Below are 19,348 nucleotides of genomic sequence, written 5' to 3' on the forward strand. Positions count from 1 at the left end.
TGGGGCAAACAAAAAGGGAATGCCGTGCACAGATGCACTCGAGGCCCAGCTAAATTCTGAGGGAGCAAATGGGGTCAAGAAAGAGAAGTGAACTTGCATCACCACCACAAAAAACAGACGATAATAATTTTGGAGCGTCTAGTAACTGCTCCCGTGTGGGCGACTTAGAGTGCCTTGAAGGACTTAGGAACAGTTGGTTAGGAAGTTTTTTATGGGTATATATTACCTAGGATGAACGTACGAAGGTCAGTAACCACTGCCTCGAACCCGACCGAAAAATGCAACATCGCTTATGAAAATCAAAACACAGGAGGAGATCTGGTGATGAGGTATCAAGAAAGATCGAGCTTGTTGGATAGTACTACTACCATGACAGCCCTTCGTCAACTTCTCCCTTTTGGAGGTTATCAGGCAGGATGTAATCACTTAAGTTTCGTCAGCCCTGTCTCGCACTGGGACATAAAACTGGTCATACACGGTGTTGAGGGAAGACAAAAATGAACTGCCTCTCGTTTATGATATTCCCTAATCACATGTACCAAGCAAAGGTTACGTTACGTTTCAGATCTGTCCTTACCTGATAATAAGAGGATTGGTGTATTTCAATGCGACGACTTGTAAAATCGTCACAAGTAAACTAAGAATTTAGCGTATGCAGGCAAGTAAAGCGTCCTGGAAGGCTTGGTGCATGTCCTAGAGCTCAGGAGTAATCATAAAAGTAAAATTATAGAGCTCTGAGGACTGATGATAGAAATAGCCTGCTCCAATCTGTTCCTAGTTTCCAACCCTTCATTCGACAAGGAGGTTTATTGTCTACATAACTCGCAACCAACTCAACTATATGACAGTGGGTGCCTCCAATTCAGTTACCATGTCGTGGTGAATCACCCGAGAGACCAAAGAAACATTTCCCAAACATTTGAAGACAAAAACACTTCGTAAAATTACGGAGTCTCCCACATCAACTAGGGTCTCGCTCACCTTCGTTAGAAGGAAATAGCTCCTCAACAGGTTGTACAACATGTTGACGGCCTCGATACGCAACTCTGTCCGATCCATCGCACACAACGTAAGCAAGTGGTACATAGCGGTAGCCAGTAGTTCGGGACTGTCTTCAAACACGAAGCATGGGAACTGTGGTTCAATTCAAAAAGACAATAAAAATGTTACCGGTTTGCGTGAAGATGGGTTACAAGGCAGACGAATATGCACAGAACAAACATCACCAGTGGGGAATGTATTTCAACCCACCATTCTCCGGCACAAATCGATCGTGTACCAGTGAGACTCAAGGTATTCATTAACCGTTAGCAAGGTACTCGTAAAAATTTAGACCGAACGTAATTACCTCAACGACATCCCATTTCACCGCGTACAAGTGGTAATTAATCGCGCAAAACTTGGCTTTGGTGCCTAACAGCCCATTGTAGCGTACCAGGATGGTTATAACTAGCAAGCTAGGCAACGGTGAGTAGACGCGGCTCAAGAAAAAGGGTTATAAACAGGAAGTATTCACGCACATCATTTGGTTGTATGACCCTTATAACGGCTGAGAGAACTGTTTTCTCGCAATAAGATTGCATTATGAGAGACGGGGTGAAAATAACTTGGTAATCAAGGTCAGAGTACACAAATCCGCCTGTCCACTTCATTTATCGTATATACTGATGGCTAACGACTGGACCCATTATACGTCCAATTTCGTCCCAACCGCTGAGCTTTGACTATCGCGAGTCAAAACAATTATAGCCATTTTGTTCGTAAACGGAACTTGGCCATCACAAAATATAGTATGAAATAAAAGCGATAACGTCAGGTGTTTGAGTAAACGTTTAGTTAAAATCAGACTTACAGTGGATACAACTTAGTAAGTAATGTCCAACTCACAAAACGAATACTACCGCAAATGTCCCGTCTCCTAATCGACAAATCCATCACTCACCTCTAATATCAAATTGGATACGTTGTTTCCGGTATCTCTTAAACTCTCAGTAAATTCCACAATAGACACACGAGATTCATCAGCTTGCGATGATCATGTGACCTTGGAAGCAGTATCCATGGAGTTCAAAAGATTAGTCACTGTTATGTAAGCCAGATGCATCAAATATCGCAGCGAAATATACCAGTCGCAACAAAGTGTGCAATGTACATCGATTAGGTAAATATTCAGTTTATCCTCCTTGCTCGCTTAGAATAAATATACCGAAGTATGGTGCCAGTAACACTTCACTTAAGAGAGAAAATCATAAACGAGAGATTTAGCTGGATTCCAGGTGATTCTCCCGTCAAGACCGAACTGGGAAGCAGGTGAGTGTACATTTAGGGTCAATTGGAACATAAAGTTTATTACAAACTCAGGGACAGCGACTACTTGATGAGCCGCAAGAAGAGCGATATCAGTCCTCGGCTGTCGAAGATCCTTCAGCGACCTTGTGAGTAGTGATTTAAGTCTAAACATTTCACTTACTTTTCCAATCACAAAGCTCAAGCTGGACAACAGACGGCTTGAAGCCAAATCGCTTTGTTCCAAACTCAAGCCATATAACAGGACGCGTAACAGGGTGTCCAGTAGTGAGGCTGTGCCCACGTTGCCCTTCTTCCGACGGTAGGGAATGACGCCGTCAAAAGTAGAACTTGTTGTGTGAAGCAGAGAAATGCCCGGCTGACCACAGTCAGCGTCCATATCCCAAAGACCCTAAGCAGGTATGAAAACAATAAGATCGACTATTAGCAACTGATGAACTTGGTCAAAAGACAAACACTAAACACGGAAGTGAGCTAAATGCAGCGTTTTACGAAGGTGAAACAGATGAACTGAATGCAACTGTGTAGAAATACAAAGGAGGAGGGAACTGATCACACTGGAACAACAGATCGTGGTTCACGAAAACTCGTGAAGAATTCATGTGAATGTGGTCCTGATTGTTGCAGTAGAAGTTAATCGAATCAGAGGACAAATAGAACCAAAGGTTGCTATTAATCCATATTGACTACGAGCAAGACAAACTGGTGGTGGACCGATGTGAAGTGTATCTATTACGTCCCGATTTTGACAGTCGAACACATTATGAGTGGAAGATTTACTGAGATAGACATTGTGTGATAAAAGGATAAACTCAATAGCTTGTTGGAAACAAAAGAGAAGTAAATGAAGAATGTGGACGGAATATAGGGTAAATCCAGGCAAATTGAGTTGTTTTAAACTTACCGATATAATGTGATCTAGTATTGCCGTTACGGCAAGTGTCACCTCGCCCACCAACCACGATGGAACAGATGGTTCGTTCTTCTGTTCAGGAGGTGGTCCTTCGGTAAGATCGATCTGCATTGACGGTAGGTCATGTGAGTGGGAACCGCTCAGCAGTGCACTGTCAGAAGGCGAATGCGAGAGGCGAGCATTACCGAATACCGACCACGTAGACGGGTCTCGACTGCGCACCCGCATAGATCGTTTGTTGCCTGACTGTCTGAGTACTGTAGTAAAATGGAGCGAATCTGCATTTAGAGCGTTGAATGAGTGTATTATGGTGAATTATGCAACACTATTTATTGTCCACAAGGATCACTGAAACCTGATGGAAAAACAATACCGAAACCGCATTGATTTAAACATACGGTGCGATCGGCCTGGATCATCAAAAGTGACATCATGGACACAGACAACAACACCGACCGTACCTCATTGTCATTTGAGTGCAATCAACGAATACCTCAAAAATAAGTGAAATACAAATGATTTGGTGGAACACAAAGTGAAATTGATCCAATCTGAGTATAACGTTCAGCTGTAACACCCTTCCGGTGCCTAGCTAACATGCCACTGGAAGGAAGCAAGAGGGCTTGGATATTGCCAGGTTGTCCGAGCCTAGATACGGGAAGTCGAGAAGCAGATGTCGGGTTCGAACCACGGACCTTCCGGACAGTAAAGTCGCGTTCTAGCCACCTGAGCCATCTCGGCTACATTTGGGTATAACAGGAAGTGTTGAATAGGCAAAAATTCGACATACACAACTCCACCAATTCGTCAGCGAGGATTTTTGTCGAACCACACGCGGACGGTACATAGTGGATTAGTTGGCCAAAAAAAATGAGGTTCTTGGAATCGAAGCTTCCCGGAACAATTGTGTGATCCATGACAGATAAAGAGAACGGTGAAACCTCCTTGCAGCAACCAATATACTAGGATGAACGCCCTCATTCGGTCCCGACTAGCTCGTCGTAAGACTCCCTATCATATGGGGTTTTCATCCTTCTTGCAGCGGTATTACAAAAGACGTATACGAATCTACACATATTCGTGGCGTAGCACCGGACAACCTTGCCCTCTACTCAACTCGGGCATCAAAAGCGATACCCATCAATCAGACTGGTGACTGCTACAGGGGGTTGTAACTTACATATGCTAGTCGCATTGTTCTTCAAATTCTATCACAGCTAAATAGAGTCCCTCCAGATAGCATAATACTCAAGATAGAGAGAACTGACTCCACTATGTGACAGACTCACGTTTTCCGTGGTGTTGTTGGCCAGGTGGTTTCAAACGTTGATGTGCAGGGAGTTCCAGCTGCGTATCACAAGGAATGGCGTTCGTCTATCGGGTGAAAAAAAATTGAAAAGCAAGTGCTCACCCGCAAACCAAAGGTAAGAATCAACCAACAATAACGGAAGAGTCGGGACAGCTGATTCCATGACACAGTAAGGCACATGGTCATGGGTTTTAAAAATCTGCAAAATTTGGTTGAATTACAAAGGAGTCGTTTGACATTGGGAGGAAACAACCGTGCTTCTCATGCAGATATCCGCCGAAACCAATTCTGATCATATCGAAGCACCTTGCAGAGAAATCCTCATGAGAAAATAGTAGCGTAAAATACAGGTGAGATGCATAAAACAATAAATACCTGTAAGGGAGGGTACTCTTTGTAAAGTATACGCACCTGCTGGTTCACAAGAAACGCTCTAATTGGTACTTGATCAGCTGTCTATCTGTTTGTTGAGCTTGCACCTTCCGACACATTACCAAACGTACTTTATATGAAACGGTCAGCTGTAAATCTGTCTTGTACTGAACGCGGACGCCTTACGACGATAAATCCAAACATATTCAGGATAGCGTTCGAATCGGGGAGACTTTCAAAAACTGGTCAAATACAAAACACCGACCACATTAGACACGGTCAAATGTAATACACCCAGTCACAGTAGAAATGAGTTAACGTCTCCAGCTATTCGCATGGGTAAACATGATACTATAGGAAATACACATCACCAACGTCAACTTGACCAGTCACAATACATGCATAAGAACAGTTTAAAACGTTCCAGTGCCTGGCAAACTAGACATTACTGGACAAATGTAAGATCAGCCAAGTTGAGAGTTTCTGTGAAGCTAGGAAAAAACCGTATTCCGAAGCCCCAATGATCACATCACAGTGGATCGTCGTGCACAATAGACTACTGTTGCTCGACTAATTGAAAGTCAAATATATTATTTCATTTACTCATACGGTAAGAGTAAAAAGAATTCCTCCTCTGCCTGTTCCATACGGACAAATCTTGTTGCTTTAAATAAACTAACAGCTGCATTAATCACAAAATAAAAGAGTGGTTGGTAATCACAACCCCGGGGAGCCGCCACTTAGAGTGCTTTTTCAAGATTACTATGGAAGCATCCTCATTAAGAAGAATATTTGTTCATGGGACGAAACGTAGTCTACCATGTAACCTAAAGTGAATATCATCCAGCTCTACCTCATGAGCGAAACAGAACATAGGCTGCTGAAGAGCTTCCAGCAACCTTATGGGCAGTTTCATCCAGCACAGTTGTTTGGGTTTGGTGACGATACAACAAAGAGTGAATCTTTCTTCTTCATAACACCAATGACAGCAAGATGCACTCTGATAGGAATTGTGTGCATCCAACGAATTCCAACGGCTGATACGTTACTTGAAGCAACCATTCCACTAAAATGTGAAGCTCTGTTGTCGCTACGGCTAGTATGACAGTTGAACTGCACGGAATCGGACGAGGAATTAACAACAACATGCGAAAGCGCAGCGTTATCCGCTTTGAAAGAATCAAAGCATTCGAATCCCGATATACAAAACGCCCTTTTACCACGCAAGCGCAGTCGGTAATTGGTCCAACATGTTTTACACCAGTACACTGTACAAGTTGAGGCTCTAAAAGTACAACAACATTTACAAGACACTGAGCACTTAAGGGTCCCCGCAGTGCGAGATAACGAACGAATTCATCCAATTCAGACGCGGTAAACTACACTCTACATAGGATGTCAAAACGATATGGAAATTCACACTGAACTCCCATTGCCGATGGGTTCCGAATGAATCTAACTGTGGTTTGAACGATGTAATCTGGTATCGCGTCTCGTCGTTATGACAGCAAAAATTAAGGGCGAAATTTCTCAGACCTGGTTTAAACAGCGCAACCGGCTAAATCAAGTCATTCAGTGCTGAAATTTCAGACCAATGACAATCTTGCTCACACAATGGGTCAAAGCGACCCCAGTTTGAAAAGAACGAGAAAGATCACCCTCGCCCCAATCTATCCGGAATATAGTCCTTTCCGAAGAGAACACCTGGGACGACTGAAAATCAATCTATGCAAACTCTACGTGCTTGGGATTGTTTTCATTGCCTGGATTCTCCAGTCATAATCAGTAAGGTTCATCCACAGAACATGGGCAGGCAGACCATCAAAAATCATTATGAGTTTTTTGCCAATGGTGTACTACAAGCTGTTTACACTAGAGAACCTCTTCTTGTGTCTTGAGGTCCTGGAATACATCCATTTTTTTCCAGCACGAGCAACCAATCATTCCAGTTCAGCTCACTGGGCACTTCATTTCCCAGCAACCTGATTACCTGTTTTCCAATAATAGCAAGAAACCAAACCCACAGACCGTAAAGTAAAACGCAGTCTGACCACTAACAGGGACAAGAATCGCAATCCATGATCATCCGTGCAGCCAAGGTTACACATGAACTATTGCAGGCTCAGATGTTGAGCACGTGCCCCCTTCCCTCTTGAACACTGTCTTGAACACCGTTTCACATTGTCATTCAATTCATTCAAATCTAAGAACCAATAGCTACGCCCTACATTCCGAAATTCTCACATATGAAGAACGCGAAGGTGGATGGTACGTAGATTCATTTCACTTGCTACAGATCAATCCTTCTTTTTGGTCCGCGCTAGGCCGGTTGGTGAGTTAATCCTTCTGAATTAATATTTTCAGAGCGGGCAGGTGTACCGGACCAGTTCATTCGTACAGAAAGATGGATATCTCAGCGCCCAACGCCTGTTGTTTCGCTAAACAGCCCTTGGAAGGAGCTGCATATCCGGTATGATATTGTTCCAGTGTATGCATCCTGAGAGGAAAGCACATGTGGCCACGCAACATTCTATTGTATACGCCCTACACAAACTTTTGAGGGTGTAACAGTGGTCGAACGGCGTACAGTGTATTTTGCGTACACAGTAACAAGCAAACGGTTAGATGCACACGAAGATAATTTCGCAAAGGGTGTAAGGCTTCTCGTGGCGACAACCAGAGAGTGTACAGGAAATCCCTAGTCTTACATAGGATTGCGCCAATCAATTTCCTAGAGATCGTGAGTTGAACCCATAACTGGAGTGTCTTCCAAATAATATTTGCTGTTCTATCTGAGCTAGTCCAAGAAACATCCACATAATGATGTTAACATTACAGGTGCGAGGATTTTACCAACATATTCGCACCAGTAGTTTTTCAAGTCCAGTCTTGAAATTTCTGATAAAAAATTAATCACTTGATAGGGGAAGAGCATCTGAAAGAGCTGTTGATGCGGATAGTTTCGAAGAGCTGAAACCATGCTCATGGGTGAAGCCTTGACTGTAGGTCATTTGGTTGCTGTTTATGAGTCAAATGACTGTGACTTCAAGCCACTGTCGCCTTGGTGACTAGTGTTCATCAACACAGCAGGTTAATCGATATAGAGTTCTAATCACCTGGCCAAGCGTACATTATCAAGCAGCAACTTCACTTTCGTATGCTTTTAGTGTACTGTGCGTAGTACGATGAAAATAGGGTTATGAAATTTGCCGAACTGTCGCATCTAGATGAGCTTGTGATCCAGAATGAACTGCAAGAAGCAAAAGGAAACATATCGACCCCAGGAAAGATGCGACGTAACAGCAGATAATCGTTTTGTCAAATACGGTGAGCGTGAAAAAACCCCACACCAGGCTCAAAAATTTCAGAAAATACCAACGAATGAAGAAAATCGACAAAGATACACAAGTGAGACCGTTTTGAACCAATGCATGGTTGAATCTAGTTGAGGAGGAATTCACCGCGTGAGCGTTTACCCATAGAATAATCACTGTATGGGAAAGCAGTTTGTCGGAAAGGTAAGGCAAACCACTCACTCTGTTTCTGAAAGTGCTTAGTGCCAGGAAGAGGATGGTGATGAGCCGGTTCCGAGAGTCCGGTGCCAAATCGGATATCCACCGGACAAACAGCGAGTTTTCCGAGTAACGCAACACCCATAAGGATGCTAGTAGCCATTTTTTGAAAGTGTTCATTTCAAGCATCATACTGGGCAAGTCATTCTTTGCTTCAGATAAGCGTGACAAATCCGATGGCTTTTTGGGCATCATCGAACGTCTGCTCGCTGGCCATTGGAAGCGCTCCCCAAATATGGTGTCCTTCGAACCCCGAGAGGTCTGAATGGTAAAGTAATCGATTAGTAGTGTATGGTTGGACACTTACCTTTTTCTTCCGATGCACCACAGATTTAAGGAAGCTACTTTCAGCAGACATCGAATCATCTTTTTCGGATCCGATGTCCAACATCGGTGTGCTGCTTGCACGTCGTGCGGCACTCACAGTTGAAGGACGTTCCATCTCGAAAAAGGACCACGTCATGATAAGTCTTTCCATCCACTGATCAACGAGGTCCAACACATCCAAATAGAGGGTGGCAACCTCTGACAGCGAACACAGCATCGGTTTTCTTGGACTTGTTAGCCGAGCATCCGGTTGATCAGAAATTCGGGGGTCTACTTCGTGTAGCCCAAACAGATCACACAACAACGTGACTGCCATCTGTTGCACTTTAGGTAGGCTGTTAGATGGATCATAACAGAAGAGGTCATGATTCACACGCTGAAAGTGGGTAGTACATCAAAAAGCACTCGTGTGCATATTAAAAACCGACCAGATAACGATCGGCCTACCGCTGAGATAAATAGATCGGACTAAGTGATCTCCCTGGTCAGGTACCACGTAACATACATCCACAGACCACTGCGGTCCAGCCCATGAAAGCATTGACAAATAAGAGCCAATGTCGCCGACAGGTATACAAGCGGCGGAAGTTATCGTGGATACATCCACAAGAAAGTTGTCAAACTCCTTTTGTGCGCGTTCAGAGAAGTTATAGTTCCTAAGTCCAGCTCTGTGCGTGTTAAACGAACAGCCGTTCACGGCTGGTATAAGTCAGCAACTTAGTCACTGGAAAGCGCGTATCCGTTGGAGCAGTAAGTAGATGGCCCGGAAAATTTAACCATTATCATGAACTGTGACGATTATGGTGTATTGTGTGTTGTCGTCCGATGAAATCACAGTGCATCTTCTGCGCATCTGTTACCAGCCACCGTACAATCAGTTTGGATGAATTCGCGAGCGTTCAGATTTACCACTGCCCGGATATACCCAAACAGATGGAGAGACGCCAGGCTGACGTCTCACGGAAACCATGGGGTTACGGTAACCACAGTTCATGTTCATGAATGGCTATGACCCCCGCCATCATAGAATGCTGGTGAATAGCGAACGGTCCATAGGCGAAAACAAACAGTATTTATTCAAGCAATCACCGCATACACATTGGTGGGTTTCTGCACAGAGCTGACTGACAGTACTCAACGACTCTGATTCGCAATCTTCTGATTGCTTGTTGATTGCTGACGCCCATTACAGATCACATATCGACGAAACTTGGTTGTCCGTCCGAAAAAAAATAGTCTGAATGTTGTAAATGGTCTTTGTAGTCAAACGTACGGTTAGTGAAGAGGCTGCACGACACGGTGGCAAACGGGCGAAACAGGTATATTTACGGCAGAGTACATCTAGATTATAGCTTACGTCTGCTGAGCTATTTATTCACGCGAAAAATATTTGGAACCGATTGGGTAGTCATCGTTTTCGAAAAAGTTTGGTGTTAGAGTGGTTGAACAAGTGTTGGGTCGGTGAGGAAACCTATATGTGTTTGGGTTCAGTCTAGGGTCTAGCTCTTCTGGTTCCGTTCATTTGATCGTCCCTCTTGAACGTCGTTTGAACCTTCTGTCCGTCTGTGTGGATGAGCTGGTGCCAAGATAGTTGTGTAAGAGAGATGCTGTGACCTTTGGTCGGGTTGGGGTTTCCACCCTAACCCCCCGGTTTCTTCTAATGATTTTGCATGGATTGACAACCACACAGCCACGTGTCAACTCGACTTATCTAAGACAGCTTTCAATACAATCGCCAGTTCCACACTCTCGATTCTATTCACACCTTGATGTCTAGTAATATCCACCACCTCAGCTATCAGCCGCTGTGGTGTGAATCGCAGTCCCCGTCTTAAAACTTGCACATTCTCCAGATCTATTCTATGTCCCGTGTCTAAGGGATGCATCATCATCACTGAGTCTTTGGCCAGCGTTTGGTATTCTTCTGCATTCCTTGGTGGTTTGTTTATCCTTCTTTTATGCTCGCCAATTCTGGTGTGCAATTCCCTTGGTTGAAACCCAACAGAAATTTAGCCTGACTAAGCTGATTGGTTCTCCTTCCGCCTTAAATCTCGACCAACCTCGGAACATGGTCACTTGTTCTAAAGAAGCTCTTGTGTCAAAAGCCAAACGTTGCCAAACAATAAATCTACCGACTGTCACCAAACGTTTTCGAAAACATTGAGACTTACTTTTATAAGAGAAGTCTATCAACGTTGAACAGTCAAACGACACTGTACAGCCATTTCATTTTGGTAGGAATCATCAGTTGTGCATACCTCACGAATCCATAAAGATTCGAACCACCTACCACAACACTCAACCACGAGTGGCTGATCGGCAGCGTGATTAGCCAGTACCTAGACACTATGCATATGTCATTAAACTCACCCTCATAGTCCACATGTAGACTGAATGTCCCCTTGAATGGTCAATTCCGAAAAGGATCACACTTGCAGGCGATGTTCCAAACCTGCTATCCTTGATGCTATTTTAGGACAATTCTGATCCAAAACGAAAAGAATCTAGTTTCCAATTTGCTCGTGCTTTGATCTTAAAAAACCATCATACGGAACAAAATTTCGGCCTCATTGAAAGGTTTGCTTAGTTGTTTCATTCACAGTTGGCGTCTCAATGAAGCTGGTAGTAAGTGCTCCAGCCACATTTGCTTCCCATCACAAATCACCATACTTACTCCTGATAAGACACCAAAATACGAGACTAGCAACCGGTGCTGACCGACAGAATTTTCCACAGAATTTTCCGTAAATTTTTGCAAAGTCTAAGAAAGCCAACTCAGGTGCAAGATATGAATGGGAAATAACTGCCAAAAGCTCTAACATGAAGTCCACCTATCTTCTTGCCACTCATCACATGGGACAAGCGAAAAAGTAAACCGTATTTCAAAACCAAACAGTCAACGTTGGGCTTATTGGTAATAGAATGGACACCATGAAAGTGGCAGTTCGACCGTGTTAAATGAAATCCCAATACTTAAGTAGCAGGAAAGTGGACCATTCCCCGTATGGGACTGTGCGACAATGAGCTTTGGAAGTAATTTCTGTACTCCTTATATGTACTCTTGGTCTGCCGTCTCTTCTTGGACAACCTTAACAGCATCTCTACTTGTTGCTTGTTCGCATTTCCACATTGCTGCTCCACATGCTTCGTTGAATCGCCTTACAAGCTGGAAGTGAACCGACCTCAATGAATACACTGTCAGAGCCAACTGTGAGAAGCAGTTTTGGGATACTTCATATGTTTCAGACAGTGAATTAATGTTTCCGCGATGGAGTTTCAAGGCCGGAAGATCGATGCAAAGCTCAAGTGTTCCGGTAATCTCATCATCTGTGTGACGTGACCCTACAGATGGGTGGTCGTTCGTTTGTTCGCTGAGCTGGCTAATTTGATTTGAAAGGTATCCAGTTGCTACTGCAATATTACACATGATGAAACTACCTGCAAGGGTTACACTTTCAGCGGACTACGTACAGGAGTTCGCTAAGAATAAAACGACTGGAAAAGGTTCCAAGGATGCTAGACGTCGACTTTCAGCTCATACGTTGGCTGTGGCTAACAACTTCTCACTAGGATGATATAGCAAGGTACAAAGCAGTACAAATTCAACAAGCCAATGATGGGTAAGGGAAGAATTTATTACATTACACAGGTGGGTACTTTTATGCTATTGACGTGCTCGGAACAATGGTGCATTGTCGTTGGGATCTGTATTAGGAAATTAGCCTCTTCCGTCTTATTCCCTGCAATTCTAAATACTGTGCAACCTGGTGCCAAATTTGATCCGAAGTTGTGCTACTGAACATACATTGTCGTTTTATCTAACCATACTGCTGGTCTTCCCTTCATGGATTTATCCCCCCTCCATTTTGGAGGATATCCAAAAGTGTTAGCAGATCAGAAAACTGTGATGTTACCAGCCACAAATGTGCATGGCACCTTTATGAAACTCCAGGAACAATATCATCCATAGTCACCCACCTACTGAACCTGTTTGGTTAGTTACGACCCGGTGATCCGTAGCCGTAGGAATCAAGGATGATCCAAAAAAACTCAACCAGACAAACGACCAGATATGTTTTCCACTGCTCTCTATACCCCTACCGGCGTCTCTCCAGCATCTGTGGAAGGTTACTTTTAGCTACTCTACACGACCTGTGTAAAACATGTGTTATCAGACGCACATGTAAACGCTCAAACATGAACACGATGATAGCGACCTTAGAGACTAGCACTTTATCCGTGCTCATTAATGACAACAAAGAACACTTGATATAGCTCTGTGTAGATAAAGAATCTCTTCTGGTGAACTTCGACAAAGCCTCCACTAGTGATACATGGCATTATTCATTCTCTAAACAACCATGGAAGCAGGTATAGAGTATTACGAACAGCTCCCGCTGACAGTTTGTAGAGAACTGCAGGTCGTCTGTAGGCTCTGACCGTGCCGAATGGTTATTCGCACTGCCGGAAGCCGCGAACACTTCCTTGGGCGGGTTGTCAGGGCTTAATTGACAAAAGAAATAGTGCAGGACTCCCAGTTCTCATGGCTATCGTCTATCTCTTTTTGCCACTCCAAGCAAGATTCAGCATGACTGTACACTTTCTAGGCTTTCGTTTAGTTCTAAATGGACAAAATCTGATATTTTGACGGGCTCTACTACCGAGAGAACTTCTAAGCAAATACGTAGGGGAATACGCAGGCAATGGTGTGCTGGTCCGTGAGTGTGTTCTCATTACTGGCAGTAGCACGGTCCACCTACCGGCTTGTACAAGTGCAACACAGCTGTAATGAAACTCCAGGCCTACGTTTTATAAATCACCAGATTCTACGTGAAAATTGACAAACCCTCCTCAGAGTTCATCAACAGGATTAAACAGGCTACATGGAAAGGCAAGATTGGATAATTTCTACAGTACACCAAGTCTAAGCAGCTCCCACTGGTAATTAAAAAGTTCGATGACTCATGTTCTATCGGATAAGAGGTGCTGAAACGATATTCCCGATGTTTTAACCCGGTAATAAACGTCAGTGCAGTGCATATTGCGATAATCAAATCGGTGATATGTGATTGGCTCTGAATTCCTGAATATCAACTAAATGGACGTAACCATTTGCTCAATCGGAACAGTCCAGGCGCTCGCAGCAGTTGAGTTTACCTGGGTCCCACTCATCATAGCCGAACTTTAAATCTACGCTAACATTGACAGTGCATACCGGTATTGTGGTCAGAGGAAATCCCACCCAATCCAAGGACTCATCAGAGTTAGTCCACTAGAAAAAAATGGCCACTCAAACGATGGCGATGGAGCTAGGAGTAATTCAAAACCGCTAACTAACTTTGAGAGGAAACAAGTCCAAACTATGTAGATTTTTTAGATAGAAGGAGCAACGAATAGGCTATATGACTAACGGAAACTCACTCGGTGTTCATACACACGTCAATGGTGCCAGTGATTAGCAGGGAAACAAGATTGAAAATTGGACAGGCTACTTTGTTTGTGATGTTTTCCGCGCTCGCCAAATACAGGCTTCGTGGTTTGGCCGCCTCTGAACAACAAACAAGAACTCCCTCTGCCACACGAATTGACCCCAGGCGAATTTTGAGCTCAGGGAAAGCTAGTCCGTTCCACAAAAGATAGTCCTCGTGGCTAGATATAATTTTTAATAGATCCAGTTTGCAACTGAGGATAGTCTCCAACTCCGCTGCATCTGAACGCAACGTAGCCATGGATACGAGAAATTGCAGATGACTGTCAATCTGATAAAAGGGACGAAATACGAGAACGTCATTCAATCTGCAATCTGGATGTGCTTGGTCGTCAGCTCTGCATGGCCTGAATTAAGGTACTTACTTCAGGAAGCAACTGAGACGGCCAACTAGAATAAAAGGTCCAGGATGTCGGGTGCAAAAATGGTTGGGTAACATGACAGGAAATTTGCAGCCACCTATGGTATAGGGAAAATGAACTCGAAAGGCGTTCTAAGAGTCTTTTTCGTTATTTCTGACACACCAAATTAGTAGCTCGAGAGCCTTGGCTGTAACGATATGCACAGCAAGCAATAGATAAGCCATCTCACCAGATTGCTTTTCCTCAATACAGCTACTCTCTGATAAGCATCAACCTGCTTGAATTTCTTGGAGAAAGGAACATTCCAAATGCCAGCGGTGCCACCATGAATGAATGTCGGATTATAGTGCAGACCACTCAGAAAAGTTTTTTTCAATCTGCTTGGACCTTGCAACGGACTATACAAGACTATTGCAGCTTGTAACACGCAATAACACCGTTATTCCACAATATCTGAGAAATGTGAACGTAAAGTGGTGGCGACTCTTTTTATCCATGCGTGTGCCTGTTCCAATTTTACATACCGATTCGGTGACAACAAAGCGTTGCAGATGGACTAATTATAACGTAAGCAAATGATTTACAGCTCAATTTTTATTTAAGTTTATCCCAACAATGGATTGTTTAGGAGGGTGATAATTTAGGTTGAACAGCCATGGTGTGCTTGCACGGCCAAGCAGAAAGAGAAGAAAATATCGATTATGAGAAATACGCCATCGAATACCGGAAAGTGCGAGTTAATCATAATGCTGACCAGCTGCTCGTGACCGAACAGTCAGTCACGTGTTCAAACGACTAGCCGGATAGTCGCGGGCTCCGAGTTTCGCAAGATGCATACTGTTGATGATCTTTTAGTAGGGATCAAACACTTGTACAGTTATTTTCGGCTTTTCTGCATAGACTGGTTTCACTTACAGGACGAAATCACAAATGAAAATTCCAAAATCGCCTCATACTACTAACAAATACCGAAAAGCCCAGTCACGGTTTCCCTTCAGGACGAAATCACAAATGAAAATTCCAAAATCGCCTCATACTACTAACAAATACCGAAAAGCCCAGTCACGTGGGACATTTCGTTTATAAGAAGAGGCGCGATATGGGGAGCATTGTTCACGTAACATTTCAGTTGTCCATTCTAGACTGTTGAAATCATAGAAACGCGATTGCCGACCATTCGGGGCTCCATACCGTGAAAAGCAAACAGGTATCTTTGAGAATCACTCGGTAACCACATTAGAAGTGGAAATAAAAGTAAAGCTTGTTCGGACCACACGATTATCGTACGGAAACGAGTAGAACACTCGTATGTAGGAAGGTTGGAAGCAAAAAGACAGCAGAGCCGACCTGCCGACAGCGCTCCTCGTTCGAGTATTACAGTGAACAGTCCATATGAGTGATACAGTCCCCTTCCCTGTTGGTCACCTCAATCCGGACTCAGTTATTATCGCTTGAGCAAACTGCAAATATTTACAAACGATCCTATTTTTTGGAACCCTCCATAGGTCGAAATCGCTGCAACCATATGGGGATGGAGACTGAGAATCGGTGCAAAGATGCATCCGTAACTCCATCTGACATCAAAAGACCATCTAATTAGTCCGAGTTCAGCCACCTTCATCAAAAAAAGCTACCAGAGAGAGAATCAAAGATTCCGACCCAACGAATTCGCCACTCATAGAGTTAACAAGCACATATAGGGAGAACAAGAGTGAATGACCTTGAATAAATGGTGGATTACACAATGCATATGAGCGGGACGCACAGACTTTCGCTAGCGGGACCGACACTGCTACTGCGGAGTGCGATCCATTACGGCCATGTGCCAATTTCATCTGCGCTGGAAGATTTCACTTCTATCCAACACTTCCCAACATGAATTTCTCCTGTAGCGCTTCCACCTAATGATAACTGAGTGTCTAAACACTATCGACGCCTTGAGGAAGAATGGGTCGGGTTCACGAACTGCTGAACAAACTTCTGAACCATTAGGCAGAGGTGTGGGGAGCCACTGAGAAGTTCCAGCGTCTGTGCGGCGTGGGCTAGGTTTCTCAGCAGCTCAGTCGCAGAGACCCCGGTCTACCAAGTGCCAGGCAGCAGATTTATGCTAAACTCGGAGCTTGCGCTTCGGTTTCCGTCAAAGTGTGTTTGGGTTCCCAGCGCAAATTTAGGAAACCTCTGAGGAAGGTTGTACGACGAGGCGTACCTATATTCGGAATTTACACACAACAACAGCTCTCTCCGGCAGCTGTCCCACAGTTATGACAACCAATGGTTTCTCGGTTCTAGATCAGACCGAGTCATTGTTCACACAATACGTCACGTTGCTCGTATTGAAAATTCCGGAAATGAGAATTAATGTCACTTGGTTGCATTTACATTCAAGGGAAGACTTTATGACTTAATACTCCCTATAACGCCCACTCCTCCTCAACGAGCCTTCTTGAAGGGTTCCGACAGCGGTTGCTGTACAGACCACTTAGTAGAAACTGCTGAAAGCGTAAAAGCCATAAATGATAAGACTAAAGCCCCACCGAGTTGCAATACTGCCAAACCTCCGTGAGAATAAACATCGGAGGAACTAGGGGAATGAGGTCGTAGATGAAATAGGCCAAAGCACGGTTGAATCGTAGGATGGGACCATCTGAAAAGAAAAGAAATGTTACTGATCAGGTGGAAGAACACAACGGAGCGAACGAAACACCTAATTGCTTAATGCGGACCGCCCTTAGTAAGTTTTCTCCGGAATGAATTATCGGTTCACTAGCTACGTTCCACTTCACTGGCAGTATCCAATAAAAATTGGAAAACTACTCTTCCTAGTTTAGCAATCCCTCGTAAGTGTTCAATGTCGTTTGATATCATGGTTGACACTTGAAAGTACGAGATTGAAACTTAACATCAGAAGGCCAAATTGCCAGTTCAGTGGAAACTCACTTCTCTCCCGAAGTACAAATCACATTGAAATAAAGACCAGTAAAACACAAAGCACCGAAACAGACGTACGTGTAGAAGCGTGGCCTAGTGAAACGTGATGCAGTGCCAAATCTGTACCAAAATACCGAACATCCTCGTGTATCACGTAAAACATGGCATACATTTGGCCGCTGTTTATATATATATATATATATATATATATATCAATTCTGTAATATTCGTTACTGGTTATCATTATGGAAGGGTTGTTGTGTTAAAATCCTGAAAAAATTCAAAATCGACGAAACTGAGCTCACTAAAGTGATTCGACCTAATGAAATCAATAAACCCGTGATTTTATTTTGAACAGGGCTTGCTGGGTTGAGGAAGTTGTGCTGCCGTGTGACTTTGACGGACTTCTCGAAAGGTATGTTGTACTCATAATATCTTTGGTAATTGTGGAACGTAACATATCCAAAACCCTTCCTGATGAGTGAACACTAAAGTGACGTGAACAAAAATATATTACTGGACACTGTGCCAGTAGCCAGCAGAGTGAAGAAACGTACCTTCATCGGATCCAGCTACACTGATTATTAGGCCACGGGTCAATGTGCGAATTAAATTGGAGAGATGACCGAGAAGAGGATCGTCTTCGCAAAGCAAATATCGCGCACTCGACCTTGATGCTCGTTTCGAAAACAGATCAGCCTTATGCTGAACCAGTAGTCGAATCTAGAAGCGGGTGTGGGCAGTGAGTAAGAATACCGACAGCGTAATGGAATCGAGAAGAATCCAGACAGGAAAGCAACACGAAACACACAACCTATGTAGGTGCAAACGATCATCCGTTTTGTTCGACGAGTTACAGCCACTTTCTGGAGGATTCTGCAAAACGATTAACAATTTTATTTCAGTTTGCCAGGTAGTACATTCAACTAGACTATACATTCAGCCATGATCCTCCCTAGACAGTTCTTAATGCACTGGCTCTACTAAACGACTGGTATCAATAAAAATAACAGACAATGCACTCGCAACCAGTCTGTTACTTGACAATAAAAAGGGGAATCGTCCTCTCCGAGTTAATTGATTGGTCTGGCTCCTGTTGGTCATAACAGTCACGTATATTCTACACTTATCCTGGATGTGTGTTGTGGATGGCGCTCAAAAAGATACATGACCAAAACTACTGGATAACGTAGTATTTGGGCTCATAGAAACGCCCAAAGACTAATTTCCGCAGACCTGTTTCCGCCGTAATCAATCCTTTCCAGCTAAATCACTGAAGCCATGTTAAACTCGTTGCCATCTGTGATCGACAAGTAACCGTTGCACTATCGCTAAATTGTTTGAGAATGTACCAAGTAGAATACTGTCTTGCTGATTCATACTGGATGGCTAAACTCAAAATTTCACTAGGAGAGGATCAGAACATTTGTGAAATGCTTAACACACCACTTCTATATATAAAGTTAGTCTCAACATCCGGTAGAATTACCGAGGGTGTTGCCGTTGAGCGACACCATCATTCACAAGTTAAGAGATACAATGAACAGGAATGCGAAGCTGTAGAGAAGTAGCGAATCAGAGAGTTCTCTCTAAGGTCTGATCATGTGACCTAGCCAGCAAACCCAACTCTATACTTAGCTCGCACTAATTCGAGGATGACTGAAGTTTGCATAGAGGCTGCGCTCTTTGAGCAAAACTAGACAATAGCAACCGAGCTCGAATAACCATGTAAATGAGTATATATATATATATATATATATATATATATAT

General features: G+C 43.6%; 2 protein-coding genes across 2 annotated transcripts in view; one reads left to right on the forward strand and one right to left on the reverse strand.

Moving 5' to 3' along the window:
• T265_13085 (hypothetical protein) overlaps nt 1-18,301 on the reverse strand; it is a gene marked incomplete at both ends in the record, with an annotated part of 32,971 nt that extends 14,670 nt beyond the window's left edge. The window contains 11 exons of the mRNA XM_009167142.1: nt 982-1,134; nt 2,471-2,698; nt 3,212-3,477; nt 3,753-3,938; nt 4,510-4,594; nt 8,438-8,716; nt 8,781-9,135; nt 10,508-10,786; nt 14,222-14,559; nt 17,185-17,294; nt 18,136-18,301. Of these exons, the coding sequence (XP_009165406.1) occupies nt 982-1,134; nt 2,471-2,698; nt 3,212-3,477; nt 3,753-3,938; nt 4,510-4,594; nt 8,438-8,716; nt 8,781-9,135; nt 10,508-10,786; nt 14,222-14,559; nt 17,185-17,294; nt 18,136-18,301 (2,445 nt within the window). The remainder of the gene's footprint in view (nt 1-981; nt 1,135-2,470; nt 2,699-3,211; nt 3,478-3,752; nt 3,939-4,509; nt 4,595-8,437; nt 8,717-8,780; nt 9,136-10,507; nt 10,787-14,221; nt 14,560-17,184; nt 17,295-18,135) is intronic.
• Nucleotides 18,178-19,348, forward strand: part of T265_02777 (hypothetical protein) — a gene marked incomplete at both ends in the record, with an annotated part of 11,008 nt that continues 9,837 nt past the window's right edge. Inside the window, one exon of the mRNA XM_009167102.1 lies at nt 18,178-18,320. Within this exon, the coding sequence (XP_009165366.1) occupies nt 18,178-18,320 (143 nt within the window). The remainder of the gene's footprint in view (nt 18,321-19,348) is intronic.

Source organism: Opisthorchis viverrini (assembly GCF_000715545.1).
Source record: "Opisthorchis viverrini unplaced genomic scaffold opera_v5_36, whole genome shotgun sequence".
NCBI lineage: Eukaryota > Metazoa > Platyhelminthes > Trematoda > Opisthorchiida > Opisthorchiidae > Opisthorchis > Opisthorchis viverrini.